Genomic DNA, 20,000 nt, shown 5'->3' with positions numbered 1-20,000 from the left:
ACAATTTTTAGGAATTAATGCAATAAGCGGCCCCATTTTTTGATGCATATTCTATTTTTTATGATTTTCTCTATTTTTTGGCTTTGAAAAATAAAATAAAAACAACGTCAATATATTATGAAATTTTGTAGACACGACCCTTAGATTTTTCTGAGCATGCCTGCATAAAAATGGCCTAAAAAAATAAAAAAAGAAAAACGCTGTCAAAAAGTCCCCGGCGCCCAGGGGCCGGGATGGGTCAAACAGTCACATTTTTACTTATGTTTTGCATTCTAAAATTAGTACATGATTTTTAAAAATTAACGCAAAAAGCGGCACCAATTTTTTGATGTATATTCTATTTTTTATGATTTTCTGTGTTCTTCACCTTTGAAAAATAAAATAAAATAAAATAAAAATGACGTCAAAAATTTTTGAAATTTTACACACTTGATCCTTACATTTTTCTAAGCATATCAGCAAAAAATGGCCTCAAAAAATGAAAAGACGTTTTTCAATGGTCATATCTGTAAAAAAACAGTTTTTCATGGCGCATTATAAATTTTTAATACGGAACTGCACAGATTTAACCGTTAAAAACTTAATCAAATGATAAAAATAAAATATTCTACCGGTAAATTTTTTTTAAGGATCTCACCGTAAAAACTTCTAAAAAAAAAGAAAAAAAAAGAGAGTAGAAGAACGCTTCACGTGCCAACCTAAGTAAATATTTATGTTACAAGAGCTTTTTTTATTATTTATTTATTTATTTATTTTTTATGTATTGTTAGATTAGATTAGGTTAAAATGGAATCTAATACGTGGCGGGTTTTTGTTTGCTGAAACATATGTATCTCAAAATCCAGTTATTGTTAAATCAGTGGCGGGTAACGTTGATATTATCATAAAAAAAGAAAAAAGAAAGAAAGAAAAAAAAGAGAAAAAAGAGAAAAAAGACATATAAATGTGAAAGGAAGAACGTAATTGTGTGAGAGACAAGAGCGAGAAGAAATGGCGGATTTGTACGCTTTGGACTTCGATGGAGTGCTCTGCGACAGCTGCGGAGAGAGCTCTCTTTCTGCTGTCAAGGTTCCTTCTCTTTCTATCTGATTGATTGTTTCCCGAGAAAACGAAAATGGACAGAGAATGTGAAGGAAAACGAAATTTTGGAACTTAAAATATGGTCTTAATGCTATGTTTTTGCTCTTGCTCTTTTGTTTTTCTTTCAAATTTGATTAAGATCTTTTGGGAAGTTGATTTATTTATCACGTCTTGGAAACAGAACGGAGGTTTAGGGTTTATACTCAATTGTTTGTGTATGTGCCTAATTCGTTGATGATAATGGATTATTGTAGGCTGCTAAAGTGAGGTGGCCGAATCTATTCGACGATGTGGATTCGACTGTGGTGGATTGGATTGTTGATCAGATGCACATTGTAAGCTCTTGCAAAACTAATGAAATTTGATTGGACTTTTCAATAATTTATCTAATTCTCTTACATCGTTGTCTTACTAATAGAGTGAATTGGAACTCCATTAGCCAAAAAAAAGAGCAATTTGGTTTTGAAGACCTAATATTTCTGATACTGGTTTTGTAATGAGTGTGAAAATGAAAATGTGAATTTTTGGAAATGTTGTTGGAATCTTTGCTGAGATTGAGGTAGGTTGTTTGTCTAGAGAGATTGTTTTTGGCATACGTGAAAAGTGAAAATGTGTTTGGTTACGTTTTTGCAAGTATATGTTGAGTATATAAGTCCTAGAAAATGACAACGAATAAGGAAAAACGGCTTTAGGGTGTTTTCTCATTCTTCAACTAAATATAAAAGAAAATTTTCTTTTTTATTTCCATTTTCAGTGAAAATTGGAACCACATGCAATTTGAAAACCATTTCCAACTGACACACCTCAAGAAATAGGGAAAACTTGTCCAAAATGCTACAGAGGCCATAGTAGTTGTCCATTTTCTAATATTGATATAGATGTTCTCAAAAACAAATAATTGTTTTCTAGTATGTTGAAAACATGTACTTCGAAGTTTCAGAAGAAAAAAAAAGTGTACTTCAAGTCGAAAAATGGAGGCAATTTCTCCTGTGGAGAAAAGGGATCTTGAAATGTCTGTCTTTATATCTGATTAATGACCCTGATGTGGCAGGTGCGACCTGTGGTGGAAACTGGATATGAAAATCTCTTACTTGTGAGGTTGTTGCTGGAGATGAGATTACCTTCAATTCGGAAATCCTCAGTAAGTATATTAGACACGCACGCACACACATGCGCGCGCGCGCGCACACACACACACACTCGGGCACACACGCACACATGCGTCATTTGATCTGTTTGAAAAGAATTAGTTAAAGTCATGGCATTAAATTATTGCTTCGAATCGAACACCATCAATTGGGAATATTTCAAATTTTCAGTCACTTTTTGAAAAAGTAGATTGCACTGGATGATCATAGTTCAATGTGCTAGGTTTCGGAAGGGCTCACTGTGGAGAGGATATTGGACAACTGGTTAAAGTTGAAGCCAATCATCATGGAAGAATGGGGTGAGCAAAGAGAAGAACTTATAGACCTTTTTGGAAAGGTGAGAGATGAATGGATGGAGAAGGACTTAGCATCTTGGATTGGTGCAAATAGGTATTCAATATGCCGTATGTATTTCTTAATGAACATATCATGAGAAAAAAAAAAAAAAAACGTAATATTATCTTTTGTCGTTTGATTTAAGGTCTCTCGTACCAGTTGTCACTGAAAATACACACTGATAAAATCTACTAGCCATTTCAGAAGTTTTGCATACACGTGGATAAATCTACCCGTAGTTAGAAAAATATGTGTTAAAACTTTAACAGGTAACTAGTCTGTTAAGACTCGTCTTGGATCTAGATAGTTTTAAGTACATTGCATTACTTTAGAATCTTCCATTTAGGAAGCTTACTGAACTCGGTTTTTTTTACCTGGTTTCACATCATGAATAAACAATTATGCATCATTTTAATCTCTTAAGAAAAACTTTTCATGTTGTCTCTCTAGGTTTCATGAACCAACAGTTCATTCTTTATTATTATGTGTTTGGTCCAGATTATGTAAATACTTGAAGTATTTCCCATTGCCTTCTCTATTGATCAAGCTACCTTGTGGCTTCTCTATATAAAATTGATGCTTACAATGATTTGTTGATCGGAAGTGTTACTATATTATCAGCAGTGAACTTGTTTTGATGTGATATTGTAGTCCAAGCTTATTGAACATCTTACTTTTTATTTAGTATTTTCATTTTTACATCAGATAATGCATACATTGCAGGTTCTATCCAGGTGTTGCCGATGCTCTAAAGTTTTCTAGTTCAAGTATATATATTGTCACCACAAAACAGGTGTAATTACAATCGATAACAAGTTTTATTTAGTGCAATTATTGGTACATGTTGAAACTTGAAAACGACAAACTAAATTTATAAAGAAGACTATAAATAGTGTTGTTCTAAGGCCAATGTCTTCCAAGAATCATACACAGAAAAGAAGTAGAAGAAGAAGAAGAACAACACAAGAATTACTTGGTTCGGGTTTCTGGGAAATCCTACATCCAAGGGCAGAGGTTGGAAAAACCTCCAGTCCAATCCACTATTATGCAGAAAACAGATTACAAACTCACAGCTCTCACTCTTGATGAATCTCTTGATTACAAGTTTCAATATCCCAAGCTTACCCAGAAATTCTCACAGTTTCTCTCTCTAGCACTCACCGAGAAATACAAACTCTGTTCTAGAAAGAGAAAGCATAAAACAGAAATAAAAGACTTGTTGACTTACTTTCTACAGTTTCTATTTTTTATACTACATGTAAAATATTAACCTGAGTCAGGAAATTAATCACAATTGGTTAACTAAGATAATTAAGTTTATCTCAACAACTACTTGGGCTACAGTCCCAGTAGTTATAACAAACTTAACCTGTTAATAACCAACTCATAAATCAGAGTCACATTATTAACAAACTCCCCCTTGACTCAAATTTATAGTGAATTGAGACTAGACCTCTGCACTTACTAAAACTCATCATGTTGGTAGCACATTGAGCAAGCTTAAAGCTTGCTCAAACTTACCAACAGGAATTGCTTTAGTGAGCATATCAGCAGGATTTTTCAAAGTAGAAATATTTTCTACTTTAATCCTTTCTTGAGCTATAATGTCTCTCACAAAGTGTAATCTCACATCTATGTGTTTTGTTCTTTCATGAAACACATGATTCTTAGAGAGATGTATAGCACTTTGTGAGTCACAGTGTACAATAGCAGACTCATCCTCGATTCCAAGTTCCTCTGTGATTCCTTGCAGCCATATTGCCTCCTTGAATGCTTCTGTAAGAGTAACATATTCTGCCTCTGTAGTAGACAATGCCACAATGTGTTGTAGATTTGATTTCCAGCTTATCACATTGTCTCCAACTGTGAACATGTATCCTGAGACAGATCTCCTTTTATCTAAATCAGCTGCATAATCTGACTCACAATATCCTTCAATCAAAGCTCCACCTTCATCCTGTGATTTGTACACAAGTCTGACTTCTGCAGATGCTTTCAAGTATCTGAGAATACACTTTACAGCATTCCAATGCTCCTTTGAAGGGTTACTCATAAACCTACTCACAAGGCAGACTCCATATGCAATATTTGGACGAGTGCCAATCATTGCATACATCAAGCTTCCTACCACATTTGAGTAAGGGATGTACTTCATGTAGGTAGCTTCATCTTCAGGCAGTTCACCTTTTACTGACTTGAGCTTAATGTGGACAGGAATTGGAATTGAGGCTGCTTTAACTTCACTCATACCAAACAGCTCTAGGACTTTCTTTATGTATCCAGATTGGGACAGTGAGAGATACCCTTTATTCCTATCTATCTTGATGTCCATCCCCAATATTCTTCTTGCCTCCCCTAAGTCTATCATCTCAAATTCTCTTTTGAGAGTACTCTTAAGCTTGTTGATCACTTCCTTGTCTTGACAAGCAATGAGCATGTCATCCACGTAGATTAACAAATAGATGAACATCTTGTTTTTCAGTTCTTTGAGATAAACACAATGATCAAACTTGGATCACTTGTATCCCTTTTCTAAAGGTGTCAAATCTCCTATACCATTGCCTTGGAGATTGTTTAGTCCATACAAGGACTTTTTCAAGAGACACACCAACTGTTCAGTCCCTTTCTTTATAAAACCTTTAGGCTGTTCCATGAAGATCTGCTCCTCAAGATTCCCATGCAGGAAAGTAGTCTTAACATCAAGTTGCTGTAGCTCAAGATTTTTCATAGCAACTAAGGACAACAATAACCTGATTGAGGAGTGCTTGATGACAGGAGAGAAAACTTCATGATAGTCCACTCCTTCAACTTGAGGGTAACCTTTTGCTACAACCCGAGCTTTGAATCTTGCTAGTTCAACACCTGGAATTCCTGGTTTTCTTCTAAAAATCCATCTGCAGTGAACTATTCTTTTATTTTCTGGCTTCTTAACAAGAATCTAAGTCTTGTTCTTCATGAGAGACTCCATTTCCTCCCTTATTGCTTGCAGCCAATGTTCTTTGAACTTACTATTGCATGCTTCTTCAAAACTGGTGGGCTCCTCCAGTTCTATTGTGTCACCAATATTGAGGACCTGAGAAAACTATATCAGCATGAGCAAAACGTGTTGGTGGCTTGATTTCTCTTCGTGGCCTATCTCTGGAAAGAATGTAGTTTGAGAGGTTGTTAGTATCCTCTAATGCTGCATCTTCTTCATCAAGTTGGTCATTTTGATCACCATTGATGATAACATCAGTGGTTTCGGTTTCAACACCAGTAGCACTAGTAGCAGCATCATTTTCTTCAAAATGTTGTTGTTGATCACCATTCTCTCCATTTTCTCCACCTTGATCAACATCTCCTCTTTGAGCTGTAGTGGTTTGAAGATTTGGATATCCTAACTCAAAGGTGAACATTACAAGTTGCTCATCTGATTGCTCAGAGAACTGGTTATCATGGTCAGTTTTACAAAAAAACAGTTTCATTAAAAATTACATCCCTAGATATAACACATTTCTTATCATCTATAATCCATAATTTGAAACCTTTAACCCCACGTGGATATCCTATGAACATAGCCTTTTTTGCTCTAGGATTAAGTTACCCTTGATTCTTGTGCATATAAGCAATGCACCCAAAAGGTTTAAGGTGATCAATATTAGGTGGTCTACTTGTCCATACATGATCAGGGGTTTTAAAACCTATAGATGATGTTGGTGATCGGTTTACTAAGTAACATGCAGTAGAAGTAGCTTTAGCCCAAAATTTCGTACCTAAACCTGATTCATGCAACATGCATCTAACCTTGTTTAACAGGGTTCTATTCATCCTCTCAGCAATGCCATTTTGCTGAGGGGTTTCTATACAAGTCCAGTGTCTATCTATCCTATTTTGGATGCAAAAACTAGTAAAAGGCTCTTTACAATATTCAAGACCATTATCTGTTCTAAATTTCCTAATTCTCTTACCTGTTTGGAGTTCAACCAATTGTTTCCATTCTTTAAATTTCTCAAAAGTTTGATCTTTAGTTTTTAAAAAATGTCCAAACTTTCTTAGAGAAATCATCAATAAAAGAGATAAAATATTGAGAATTAGAAAGTGAGAAAGGTACCTTTGAGGATCCCCACAAATCTGAGTGTACATACTCTAGAACTTCCTTTGCCTTATATGTTGCATGAGAGAACTTCAACGTGTGTGATTTTCCAAAGATGCAGGCTTCACATATGTCAAGGGAACTTATTCTCTTTGGATCAATGACTCCTTGCTTGCCCAATTCTGTCAGTCTCTTCATGCCAATATGTCCAAGCCTCTTGTGCCAAATAAGAGTCTCATATGACTCTTTAATGGCAGTTGCTGCAGTATGTGTCACTACTGTCCCTTGCAGTACATAGAGACCATGTTGTAGTTTGCCTTTGAGTACCACTAGTGAACCTTTTAGAACTCTCAAATTTCCCTTTTCAGATTTGTAGGTGTACACCCGGATGAATCCAAGACACTAAGAGATACAAGATTCCTTCTCAACTCGGGAACATATCTATGTAACGCCATCTAGAATTAAACATGTTTAATTATGCTAAATTGTGAGTTATTAGTATGCCTAATTTGATTTTCACAATTAATCAAGGAACTTTAAATTATTTTCAATATTTATGATTTCACTCCAAAATTTTTTGAAAATACACTTAAATTTTAATGCATTTTTTTTCATTTTTCCCTCTTTCTTTTTTCTTTTTTCTTTTTTTTCTTTTCTTCTTTTACCTTTCCTTCCTTTTCCTTCCCGTGGTTGCAACCCCTCCCTCTCTCTTTCTTTCTTTCTTTTTCTTTTCTCTCTCTCTCCTCTAGTTTCACATTCACCACTGCATCTCTCTCTCTTTTTTCTTCCACGCCAGTTCTTCCTCTCTCCGGGCTCTCTCTTTCACGCCGGCCGTTTCTCTCTCCGGTTGTTTCTCTCTCTCTCTCTCTTGGCTTGCTGGCCGAACTTAGAAGAAGAAAAAAATGAAAATGAGAGAAATAGAGGGAAAACGAGCTTCAATCACTTTGAGGTAAAAATTTCTTGAAAATCCACACTTGAATTTGAGTTATTAATTTGAGAATTTAAAATTTTGGTTAGATTTGAATAATTTTGAGTTAGGGTTTGGATTTGAACAATTGTTGTTAGAATTGAATGAAATTTGGGGGTTTTCAGTTATTCAACTTGTTGAATTGATTGGAAACTGGTTTTGATGATTTCTGGAGAATTTATTTTGAAATTGAACTTGAATTGCAAGTTTGACATTTTTCCTATTTATGTAGGCATGCTGCTGAAATTTCTTTAAAAAGTTATTTTTAAGCTGAAATTAAATAGGAAACCAAATCCATGAATTGGATTTCAATCTTTAAAGATCCCCCAAACTGATTATAAAAATCGTTTATGAAACTTGGATTTGAGTCAAGGTACACTAATAGGAAACAATTAAACATGATTGAGCTTAATTCGTTTTAGGAATGAGAATATATCCTAAGACATTGCTTTTGTGATAAAGCTAGTGGAGAATGTCAAGTATTAAAGTTTTAAGGAAAGCGGAGGCTAGGAGAACGAAAGGCTAGCCCAGGTTTGACATCTGAGAGGTAGGATATTTTTGTCCATATTCTTGTTAGCCTTTAAATGATTTTGGCGAATGAAAATGTTTTAGAATAAAACATGTTGAAAGAATATGATTTTAAAAGAAATAGCATGAATAATGCTATTAAGTTTTCCAATGATTTTGGAAATGAGATTTTAAAGAGTATCATTTCTTAAAATGAAATATTTTAAGGAATGATATAACGCATGGTGGCCTCAGAGATCGGGATATGGGAATCGTATTCTTGGGGGCAGGACCCGAAACCCATACGGATTCACTTCTTGCTCAGCGGTGTTATGACTTTCATTATACAGATATTTTGCTACTACGTGAGTATTTCTTTTTTTTTTTTTCTAAAATGGATGATCGGTTCTGGGTGTGTCTTCGAACCGTGAGTACCTTTATTTACAATGTTTTATAAAATGTATTAAACCCCTCCAGGCGACGCGAGAAGTAGTGCGGAATAAGTAGTTACTTCCGGTGAGGTGAACCCGTCTTCGAGAAGTGAAGATTTGAACTTTCTTTCCCTTTATCTCAAGGCATGTATTAAACTATGGATTGTAAACTCAAATAGTACTACTGTGGTTGATGTCAACATTTACTTTTGTTTATATTCATGTATGCTAAACCTAGGAGAATTCCTGACATGATACTACGAGCGAGGTTTTGAACTGGTTTGGTTGAAAATTCCACCACTTTTCTTGCAATTGAATCTCATAATTAGTGGGGCTTGTTTGGAAATACTTATATGTTTTGGATTTGAAATTTAAATTTTTGCACTGTTATTTGTTAATCTCTTTCTTAAACAGGTTTAAATTTCTAAACAAGCATTCACGTTACTAACCCCTATTTGGGGGCGTGACAAGACTTAGTATCAGAGTCCTAAGTTTAGAACCTTAGGGTTTGAAATTATGCATACATGAATGACATCAGGAAACCACTAAAATGGTCTAGTTTTCTTTTCAATTATGAGAATGCCGCCGCGCCGTAGGAATGCTAACCCGCCGGCAATGCCGAACGAGCAGTTTATGGAAGCAATGTACGCAGCCTTCCAAGGAATGGCTACCAGAGCTCAAAATGAACGTCCTACGGAGAACAGAAAACAGAGCTACTTTCATGAGTTTAGGCGTAGCTCAATTCCCGCATTTACTAGTGTGGGTGGACCCTAGGAGGCCGAATACTGGTTTGAATCGGTGTCCAAACACCTGAATACCATGGGAGTACCAGAGGAATACTGGGTGGAATTTGCAACATTTAAGTTCGAAGGTCCGGCTGGTGCTTGGTAGAAGCGGATTCGGCAAATGCATGATGTTGGGGAAATGGCCTGGGAACAATTTGAAGCACTCTTTAATGAGCAGTTCTTTCCTTAGAGCTACCGAGATGAGAAGGCCATAGAATTTATGGGCCTACAACAAGGGGACATGTCAGTAAGGGAATACGAAGCCAAGTTTAATGAGTTGTCTCGCTTTGCTTCTTCCCTGATTGAGTCTGAGCACATGAAGTGCCCCAAGTTTAAAAGAGACCTTAAGGGCGTAATTTAGAAAACTGCAGTATTTTTTTTAAATGCTGTAAGAAATGTTGTAGCATCCTTTTTAAAATGCTGTAGGAAATGCTGTAGCATTCTTTTTTTTTAAACTTACTATAACAACATAAATTCTGACAGTTTACACAAACTTAGCGTTATACCACAAACTTCCAAACGTTAATTAAAATTATATTAATCCATCACAGGGTTCTAAGGTATCCTCACCAAATTATGAAAGTTTAAGGTTGGCGACCTGCCGCTAGGGCGGGAGGCGTCACATCCGAATCTTTAAAGTAATAGCAAGATATGTTATTAGTGCAACAACATAACATGTTAAGAGCCCGAGGGTTAAAGTAAACCAAAAAAAAAAAAAACACCTAAAAAAACCCCTAAAATTAAACTCCCAAAAACAACACCCAGAAAAAACCCCGAAAAACGACTACTAAAGCATAGTGTTGGAGGACGGCGGAACTTAGCTTATTTCTCCTTTCTTTTCACATTAGAGGGTGAATCCGGCATCGCCGGGGAGAATGTTGAGGTCCTCGTAGTCGATGAGTACGCGGATGTATTTCCTGATAAGTTGGCTGGTTTACCACCCGACCGAGAAATTGAGTTTTGCATCGATTTACTTCTGGAGACGGCTCCGATTTCTATCGCTCTGTACCGAATAGCGCCCGCGGAGATGAAAGAGCTAAAGAAGCAACTCAGTGAGTTAGTAGAAAAGAAATTTATTAGGAACAACACTTCCCCGTGGGGTACACCTGCCTTGTTTACGATGAAGCATGACGGATCCCTTCGATTGTGTATCGACTACCGACAATTGAATAGAGTTACCGTGAAGAATAAGTACCAATTGCTGAGAATCGATGAGTTGTTCGATTAGTTGGGAGGATCACGGTATTACTCTAAGTTCGACTTGAGATCCGGATATCATTAGTTGAAAATTAGAAAAAAGGATATTCCAAAAACAGCTTTCAGAACTCGCTATGGGCATTTTGAGTTCCTAGTAATGCCTTTTGGATTGATGAATGCTCCCGTCGCTTTCATGGATTTGATGAATCGAGTCTTCCGCCCGTATTTAGACCAGTTTGTAATAGTCTTCATTGACGACATTCTGGTTTACTCGAAGACTTGGGAGGAGCATGAGCAGTATCTGAGGATCGTTCTCCAGACTCTTCGTGAACACCAGCTTTATGTGAAAAAGGAGAAATTGCGATTTGGTTGACAGAAGTCAAGCTCTTTGGACATGTTATATCTGGATAAGGAATTTCAGTTGATCATTTAAAGATCGAAACAGTGCTACAATGGGAAAGGCCAAAGAATGTAGTTGAAATTCAGAGTTTCCTAGGACTTGCAGGATACTATCGGCGCTTCGTGAAGGACTTCTCGAGTATTACTACCTTGATGACTCGGTTGACTAAAAAGGAAGTCATATTTGAATGGGATGTCGACTGTGAACATGCATTCCAAGAACTGAAGACTAGGCTGACTAGCGCGCCGATCCTGACGATCCCAAATAGCGAGGAACCATACGAAGTATACTCAGACGCATCAAGGCGAGGACTAGGGTGTGTTTTGATGCAAAATGGATGTGTTGTGGCCTATGCATCTCGTCAACTGAAGGCACATGAGCAGAACTACCCCACGCATAATCTGGAGTTAGCAGCGGTGACCTTTGCTCTCAAGATATAGAGATGCTACCTCTATGGAGCAAAATTTCAGGTCTTTTTTTACCACAAGAGCTTAAAGTATTTATTTACTCAAAAAGACCTGAACTTAAGGTAAAGAAGATGGATGGAGTATATGGAAGACTACGATTTCACCCTTCAATACCATCCTAGAAAAGTTAATGTGGTAGCAGATGCTCTCAGCAGGAAAACTTCAGGGATTCTCGCATCTCTAGCTTTAGAGGATTGGAAAAGGACTGAGGTAGTTGAGAATTATGATCTTCAGTATTATGAAGACTGTAATCAAGCTATGGTGTACAACTCAATTACTGCTCCAACACTTGTACAGCGCATTAAACAGAATCAATGGAAGGACCCACATCTTCAAGGGATCTGGATTTGAATTCAGAACGGAGAACGGCTAGATGATTGGAATGTCCGAGAAGATGGAGCGCTATACTTTAGGAACCGCTTAGTTGTTCCTAAGGTAGACGAGATAAAGAATGCCGTTCTTGATGAAGCTTACAGGTCGCGGTTTGCCATCCACCCAGGAAGTACAAAGATGTATCAAGACCTAAAACGACAATATTGGTGTAGAGGAATGAAAAGGGGCATTCATAAATATGTTTCACAATGTGTTACATGTCTTAAGGTTAAAGCAGAACATCAAAAACCCGCTGGGAAATTACCTCTTCCTGTCCTGGGATGGAAGTGGGAACACATTACGATGGATTTGCTTATGGGATTGCCAAGGACCGAGCAAAGGCACGATGTCATATGGGTTGTTGTGGATAGGTTGACGAAGTCCGCGCACTTCATTCCGTTTCGTGCGACGTATTCCAGGAAAGTTCTAATAGAGTTGTATCTGGAACACATTGTCAGACTTCACGGAGTTCCGTTGTCCATCACATCGGACCGTGACACTCGCTTTAACGCCAGATATTAGAAAAGCTTTCAAGAAGCCATGGGAACGGAGTTGAACTTCAGCACCGCCTTTCATCCTCAAACAGATGGGCAATCTGAGAAGGTCATCCATATTTTAGAGGATATGCTATGTACCTGCGTTTCAGACTTAGGTGGAAATTGAAAGAAGTATCTCCATTTAGCCGAGTTCGCCTACAACAACAGTTATTAGGCTAGCATTGGAATGACACCATTCGAAGCCTTGTATGGCAGACCTTGCAGATCGCCAGTCTGTTGGCTTGAGTCAGAAGATTGACTCACTCTTGGACCGGATGTTATCCAAGAAAATAATGAGAAGATAGCCGTTATCCGGGAACTACTACTAACGGCTCAGAGTCGTCAGAAGAGTTATGCTGACAGGAGGCGTTTAGAATTCCAAGAAGGCGATTTTGTCTTGTTAAGGGTTTCTCCGCGCAAAGAGATTACTCACTTTGTTGTAAAGGGGAAACTTGCACCACGGTACGTTGGACCGTTTCAAATCACACAACAGGTTGGTGTCGTTGCTTACCGCCTTGATCTTCCTCCAGAATTGTCTCACGTGCACAACGTGTTCCATGTTTCTATGCTTCGGAAGTATCAACCTAATCCAGAAGCCATTGTACAATGATATGACGTGTCGATCCAGTATGACACGACTTACAAGAAAGTGCCAATACAGATACTTGACCAGAAAATGAAAAGCCTACGTCAACGTGAGATACCGTTAGTGAAGGTGTTGTGGCAACATCATGACGTTGAGGAAGTAACGTGGGAATTGGAAACGACGATGCAGGAACGATATCTATATCTATTCATATCGTGAGATAAGTTTCAATTTCAGGGACGAAATTTCTTAAGGGGGGTGAGCTATAACGCCCTCTAGAATTAAACATGTTTAATTATGCTAAATTGGGAGTTATTAGTGTGCCTAATTTGATTTTTACAATTAATCAAGAAACTTTAAATTATTTTCAATATATATGATTTCACCCCAAAAGTTTTTGAAAATACACTTAAATTTTAATGCATTTTCCTTCTTTTTTTTTTTCATTTTTCCTTTTTCTTTTTTTTCTTTTCTTCTTTTTCCTTTCCTTCCTTTTCCTTCCCGTGGCTGCAACCTCTCTCTCTCTCTTTCTTTCTTTCTTTTTCTTTTCTCTCTCTCTCCTCTGGTTTCACGTTCACCACCACATCTCTCTCTCTCTCTCTCTCTTTTTTCTTCCACGCCGGTTCTTCCTCTCTCCGGGCTCTCTCTTTCTCACGCCGGCCGTTTCTCTCTCCGGTCGTTTCTCTCTCTCTCTCTCTCTTGGCTTGCTGGCCAAACTCAGAAGAAGAAAAAAATAAAATAAAATGAGAGAAATAGAGGGAAAACAAGCTTCAATCACTTTGAGATAAAGATTTCTTAAAAACCCACACTTGAATTTGAGTTATTGATTTGAGAATTTAAAATTTTGGTTAGATTTGAATAATTTTGAGTTAGGGTTTGGATTTGAACAATTGTTATTAGAATTGAATGAAATTTGGAGGTTTTCAGTTATTGGACTTGTTGAATTGATTGGAAACTGATTTTGATAATTTCTGGAGAATTTATTTTGAAATTGAACTTGAATTGCAGGTTTGGCTTTTTTCCTATTTATATCGGCATGCTGCCGAAATTTCTTTAAAAAGTTGTTTTAAAGCTGAAATTAAATAGGAAACCAAATCCATGAATTAGATTTCAATCTTTAAAGAACCCCCAAACTGATTATAAAAATCGTTTGTGAAACTTGGATTTGAGTCAAGGCACACTAATAGGAAATAATTAAACTTGATTGAGCGTAATTTGTTTTAGGAATGAGAAATATTTCCTAAGACATTACTTTTGTGATAAAGCTAGTGGAGAAGGTCAAGTATTAAACCTTTAAGGAAAACGGAGGCTAGGAGAACGAATGGCTAGCCCAGGTTTCACATCCGAGAGGTAAGATATTCTTGTCCATATCTTTATTAACCTTTAAATGATTTTGGCTAATGAAAATGTTTTAGAACAAAACATGTTGAAAGAAAATGATTTTAAAGGAAATAGCATGAATAATGCTATTAAGTTTTTCAGTGATTTTAGAAATGTGATTTTAAAGAGTATCATTTCTTAAAATGAAATATTTTAAGGAATAATATAACGCATGGTGGCCTCAGAGATCGGGATATGAGAATCGTATCCTTGGGGGCAGAACCTGAAACTCGTACGGATCCATTTCTTGCTCAGTGGTGTTATGGCTCTGCATATTTTCATTATACAGATATTTTGCTACTACTACGTGAGTATTTCCTTTTTTTTTTAAAGGATGATCAGTTCCGGGTATATGTCTTCGGATCGTGAGTACCTTTATTTACAATGTTTTATAAAATTATATCCTACTAGGCTTTCCGCTCACTTTTCTTGTTTCAAATGTATTAAACCTCTCCAGGCGATGCGAGAAATAGTGCGGAATAAGTAGTTACTATCGGTGAGGTGAACCCGTCTTCGAGAAGTGAAGATTTGAACTTTCTTTCCCTTTACTAGATTATGGTTGATGTCAACATTTACTTTTGTTATATTCATGTATGCTAAACCTGTGGGAATTCCTGACATGATATCAGGTGTGAGGTTTTGAACTGGTTTGGTTGGAAATTTCACCACTTTTCTTGCAACTGAATTTCTCATAGTTAGTGGGGCTTGTTTGGAAATACCTGGATGTTTTGGATTTGAAATTTAAATTTTTGCACTGTTATTTGTTAATCAATTTCTTAAACAGATTTAAATTTCTAAACAAGCCTCCACATCACTAACTCCTGTTTAGGGGCGTGACAATCTAACATTCTCGAGTTTCTTGGGAGAGCCATTCCACATTCTAAACACAACAGCACCGATACTAGCAACTCTACATGAGTTGTTGTTCCCCATGAACACAGAGCCTCATCAAGACTCTTATAATCTATTAACCAGTCTCTTTTTAGAGTCATGTGAAAGGTACATCCTGAGTCCATTATCCACTCATCTTTGGAATCAATTTGAGACACAGTCAAGACTTTTGCCATTTAAAAACCTACTGATACATTTGCTTAATCAGTCTTCTGCAAATCACCATCTTGTGACTTCTTTCTAGAAGGGCAGAACCTTGTAATGTGGCCTTCTTGATGACAGTGCCAACATGCTTTAGTAGTCTTGTTCTTAGACTTTGATCTTGACTTATTTCTACCCTTCGATTGGTCCCTCTTTTCAGGTCTGCCTCTTACTTGAAGACCTTCTCCGCTAGAGTTATTTTTCTTATTTGACTTCATTTCAAGATCTCTTGATCTTAAAGCTCCTAGTACATCTTCTAGGGATAAGGAATATCTACCATATTTCATGGTTGTTTTCATATCACTAAAAGACTCGGGCAAGGAATTTAGGAGAATGATTGCTTGATTTTCGTCATCAATCTTCTCACCAATATTAGACAGACCCACAGTAATAATTTTAAAATCATCAAGATTATCTTCTAGGGATTTTGCAGGATCCATTTTAAATCCAAATAATTGGCCTTTAAGTAGAAGTTTATTAGATATAGTCTTCTTAACATACAAAGATTCCAACTTATTAACTTGAGTCAGAAAATTAACCACAATTGGTTAACTGAGATAATTAAGTTTATCTCAACAACTAATTGGGCTGCAATCCCATTAGTTATAACAAACTTAACCTGTTAATAACCAACTCATAAATCAGAGTCACATTATTAACAAATAGTTTTGATTTAGCAGTTTGAAAATTTTGAACAGTGTTCAATTAGCTCTGCTCTGTGGCCGTTAAAAAATGCATATGCCCTGGACAAGTTTCCTCTTATAAATTAGTATATTATGGGCTTGGGTCATTTTTTGTTCACCTGACCCTGATTTCTATTTTTTGGCCCACTCCAGAGCCGATTTGCCGATGTTTTACTGCGAGAACTTGCAGGGGTAACGATGCCTACTGAAAGGATATATGGCCTGGGAACTGGGTTAGTATATATTTACTGTTAGAAACTCATTAATTTTGTTTTCCAGCTTTCTTATAGTTGTTCCTATGCTTCCATGGGATATTAAATAAGATTTTGTTTTTTCCCTTAATATGGCTTTCAGTCCCAAGGTAAAAGTATTGAAGCAACTTCAAAGCAGGCCAGAACACCAGGGGCTGAGACTACAGTAAGATTCTTTGCTGCTTGATAATGAAATGTGTTGTTAAATGCATTCTATGATGAACTCAATCTTGTTGAGCTGATACCACGGATCCAACACCTATGCTATTCATTGTTATGTTTGTTACTTTCAATTTGATCCACTCTTCAGTTGTCAAGTAGAAAAGTTTACTCACGAAACCTTTGATAATGAGCTATTCATCAGAAAAGTTTGTTGAAAACTTAGACAATGAGTGATCTTTGTTGACCAGCTTTGTGGAAGACCGACTAGCAACCTTAAAGAATGTTATTAGAGAACCTGAATTGGATGGTTGGAATTTGTATCTAGGTACTCCTTTCTCCTTTCCTTCCATTCGTCGTCAATTTGCATGTTCTTTGTCGAACTCCTTGTCTACCTCCGTTTTGCTGGGGTGTTGCTTCTTTATGCTACATTTTAGTGCTAAACTGCATTCTTTTGAGCAGGAAATTGGGGGTACAATACTCCAAAAGAGAGAGAGGAAGCAGCTGGCGTTCCCCGAATAAGCATCCTTGAACTCGCAGACTTCAGTGAGAAGTTGAAATAGCTTTGCGTTATCGGTTGGCATTCCCAGAATAAACGTCCACGGATTTTTAGATTAACATTATACCCTATTTGACACAGGTTATCTTTGAACTTGCATCGAGTTTTCTTCTTTCTCAATTCCATTTTGGTTGGGGGAGAATTTATCATAAATATTCCCACCATAACCACAGATAAATACTAAAAAAGAAAAATTCTCTGCCAAGCTAGTGTTTATATGTGAGTGATTTGCTCCCACGAGAAAAGGAAATAGGCGAATTTTTTTGAGGAACAGGAACTGAACTCTTGAGTAGTAATGAAATTACACTGCCAAACTTAAATTTGTCACCGCCATTTTTTTTCTATCACAGTATTGGGGGACTAGATATTCTAATACTATATTTTTATGCGAAATACTTCCCATATTTGACAAGATTAACTTGTGCGCAGCAAGATTCTAAAATTAAAATCAGATTTTTACAATAAGGTACGAAAGAATATCTCGTTCAACAGGGTTCATTTTTTAACAGTCAAATTTGTAAATCGTCTTTGACTTTTTCAATTTAAAAACAAATTTTATTTTTCCCCTTTCAAATTCTATAGCCATCATCAGAAGGAATGGAGATCTGACAGTGGAATCAAGCAATAAGCTGAAAGAGCAGCTCACAAGTCACAACAGTTAGAACATGATGAACAGGTTTACAAGTCTAACGACATGAGAAAATGGTGAGTGATAAAAAGCGTAAACAATCAATCCTCAGTATTAGTTGTATCATCAATGTCAAGTGAAATTTCAGTCAACTTGCTACAACTCCTCTTTCAAGACTCCTTTCTTCTTCTCCTTCCCCTTGTGGAGTTTTTCCACAACTTCCTCCAGAGGAGGATCTCCTGGCCTTCTCAAAACTTGATCACCAATCTTCATCTCATACGCCTCTTCTTGCTCAAACACAAACTCCTTCAACTGACCCCAAAAAAAAAAATCAAAATCTATTAAAAAAAAAAAACTTTTTTTTAAGAACAAATTGAAGCAAAGAACAGAATTACACTATACAACCTCTGAATCGTCTCGGCCTCTTTCCATGGTGAACATGATTGTGCTGAGATCAACGCCCATGAACTTGGCCTCAACACCTCCCGTTTTCAGAACCTTTGTCCATTTCATAGCAATCTCCGACACCATATCCTGATATCAAAATTCATTTCCAATTCACGACACAATCAACGAACAAGAAAATTGGGGGGAAAGGAGTTACGAATTTTTTTATCGAAGAACCAAAAATGGATACCGGAGTTCGCTTGATGCCCAATCGGAGCTTGATGAAGCCGAAGGCCGGTCCCGATTGGCGCTTCGCCAACTCGGCCTGGATCTCCGACATCGCCATCTTTGACAGATCGGTTGGCTTCAGATCGTCGTCGTCGGAAATAGGCGTCGATTTTTGACCCCATTGCCTCCAGGACTCGTCTTCCTCGTCGTCCACGACGTCGTCGAGGTCGTCGGTGATGTGGATCCTTCCCTTCCCTCCCTCGGCGAACCCGAAGAATTCGCCATTTCTGGAAACTACGAGAAGGAGGAGAAGAGGGAGGAGAGAGACGAAGGGAATGATGTGGTTTGGCATGGTTTTGGCGTGAGAAGACTAGGAACCTGCTTGAGGGGGGAAAGGGTGTGAGTGAGCCTAATATATAGGTTTTGCGATGATGCTGTAAATGATGATTAAGGTAATTTCAAGATTATTCCAGGGAAAAAGATAGAGGGAAAAAGAAAATCAAGATCTCACTGCTTTAAATAAGAAATCCCAGATTTTACAATTTTTTAGGACAAAAAGTGAGGTTTCCGCATGTGACTCAACTAATTATTTAGGTATTGTTCATTTTATCGATTTAAGTTTTTAATTTTAAATTTTTACAGTAAAAAATTTTTAAAAAATGTCACATTTAATTTTTTCTGTTACAGTGAAAAGTTCTCACAAAATATGACATCTCAACTCGAATTGAAAACTCGAATCTACGAAGTGAACGAGACCTAAGTAGTAGTATTCGACTATCGATGGAAAATGCATGGGACACCTATGTTAAGACCATCATTAACAGAAAAGTGAGTTCTACGAGTTCTAATAAAAGGGAATATTACCAACCTAGATTATCATTTAATGGTTCATATAAAAAAGATGCACCAAAACAATTAAAAACTATATCACACCCAATTAAAAATGCTTGGGACGTTAAGATTGGGACACCATCTATGTCAAGACCATCATTAACAGAAAAGTGAGTTCTATGAGTTCTAATAAAAGGGAATATTACCAACCTTTTCATTATCATTTAATGGTTCATATCAAAAAGATGCACCAAAACAATTAAAAACTATATCACACCCAATTATTCACAAAAGAAAAAGATTACAACTGATTTTTTTAAATAATAATAATAAGAATAATAATAATAATAATAATAATAGAAAAGACCCAAATTAAGGAAAAAAAAAACACTACGTTTCTAATCCGCCGTCGATGAGCATGACTGTCACGCCCCCCCAAACGGGGTGGGTGACGTGGAGCTCGATTAGGGATTAATAAAGCAGATTCCCAACCGGGCCCCACACTTGACTGCATTAAAATATAAATAAACGACATAATCCAGGAGCCTCTGACACACAAGGCTCCACCTCACAGGACATATAGTATCGTACATACATGCTCATGTAATTAATCATTACAACAGATATCAACCACAGTCTAGTAAATCCAATATTAATCATTTATTACAAATTCTTACATATTCCTTACACTTTATGTCAGAGGATGAACACAATCCTCACTTGATCGTTCCGTAGCACCACTCAGCTACTCCCGCTAATGTGCCCCGCTCCTAGAGTCTCCTGGGAGGGGTTTTAAACATTTGAAACATAAAACGTGAGCGAAAGGCCCAGTAGGATATAATTTGAAATATTTAGAATAAATGAGCGCATGAATAAATAATTGAATACATAAATAAAATAAGACATTCAGTCCCGACA

General features: G+C 36.9%; 2 protein-coding genes across 2 annotated transcripts; one reads left to right on the top strand and one right to left on the bottom strand.

The window, feature by feature from the left end:
* Positions 1-876: 876 nt before the first annotated feature.
* Positions 877-17,335, top strand: LOC21395617. Its single transcript, XM_010089645.2, has 9 exons — positions 877-1,068; positions 1,335-1,415; positions 2,132-2,221; positions 2,452-2,618; positions 3,288-3,357; positions 16,193-16,272; positions 16,394-16,456; positions 16,701-16,777; positions 16,912-17,335. Exons 1-9 carry the CDS (start codon positions 991-993, stop codon positions 17,010-17,012), a joined length of 807 nt encoding a protein of 268 aa, XP_010087947.2. The 5' UTR covers positions 877-990; the 3' UTR covers positions 17,013-17,335.
* Positions 17,336-17,576: 241 nt separating this feature from the next.
* On the bottom strand, positions 17,577-18,677 carry LOC21395614. The gene is made up of 3 exons (XM_010089642.2): positions 18,274-18,677; positions 18,042-18,170; positions 17,577-17,948 (listed from the first exon to the last, which is right to left on the bottom strand). Exons 1-3 carry the CDS (start codon positions 18,601-18,603, stop codon positions 17,793-17,795), a joined length of 615 nt encoding a protein of 204 aa, XP_010087944.1. The 5' UTR covers positions 18,604-18,677; the 3' UTR covers positions 17,577-17,792.
* Between the last annotated feature and the right edge of the window lie 1,323 nt (positions 18,678-20,000).

The sequence above is a fragment of the Morus notabilis genome, unplaced genomic scaffold, assembly GCF_000414095.1.
Source record: "Morus notabilis unplaced genomic scaffold, ASM41409v2 Scaffold577, whole genome shotgun sequence".
Classification (NCBI taxonomy): Eukaryota; Viridiplantae; Streptophyta; class Magnoliopsida; order Rosales; family Moraceae; genus Morus; species Morus notabilis.
Note: the sequence above shows the minus strand (reverse complement) of the source record. Positions and strands in the feature narration are given on the sequence as shown.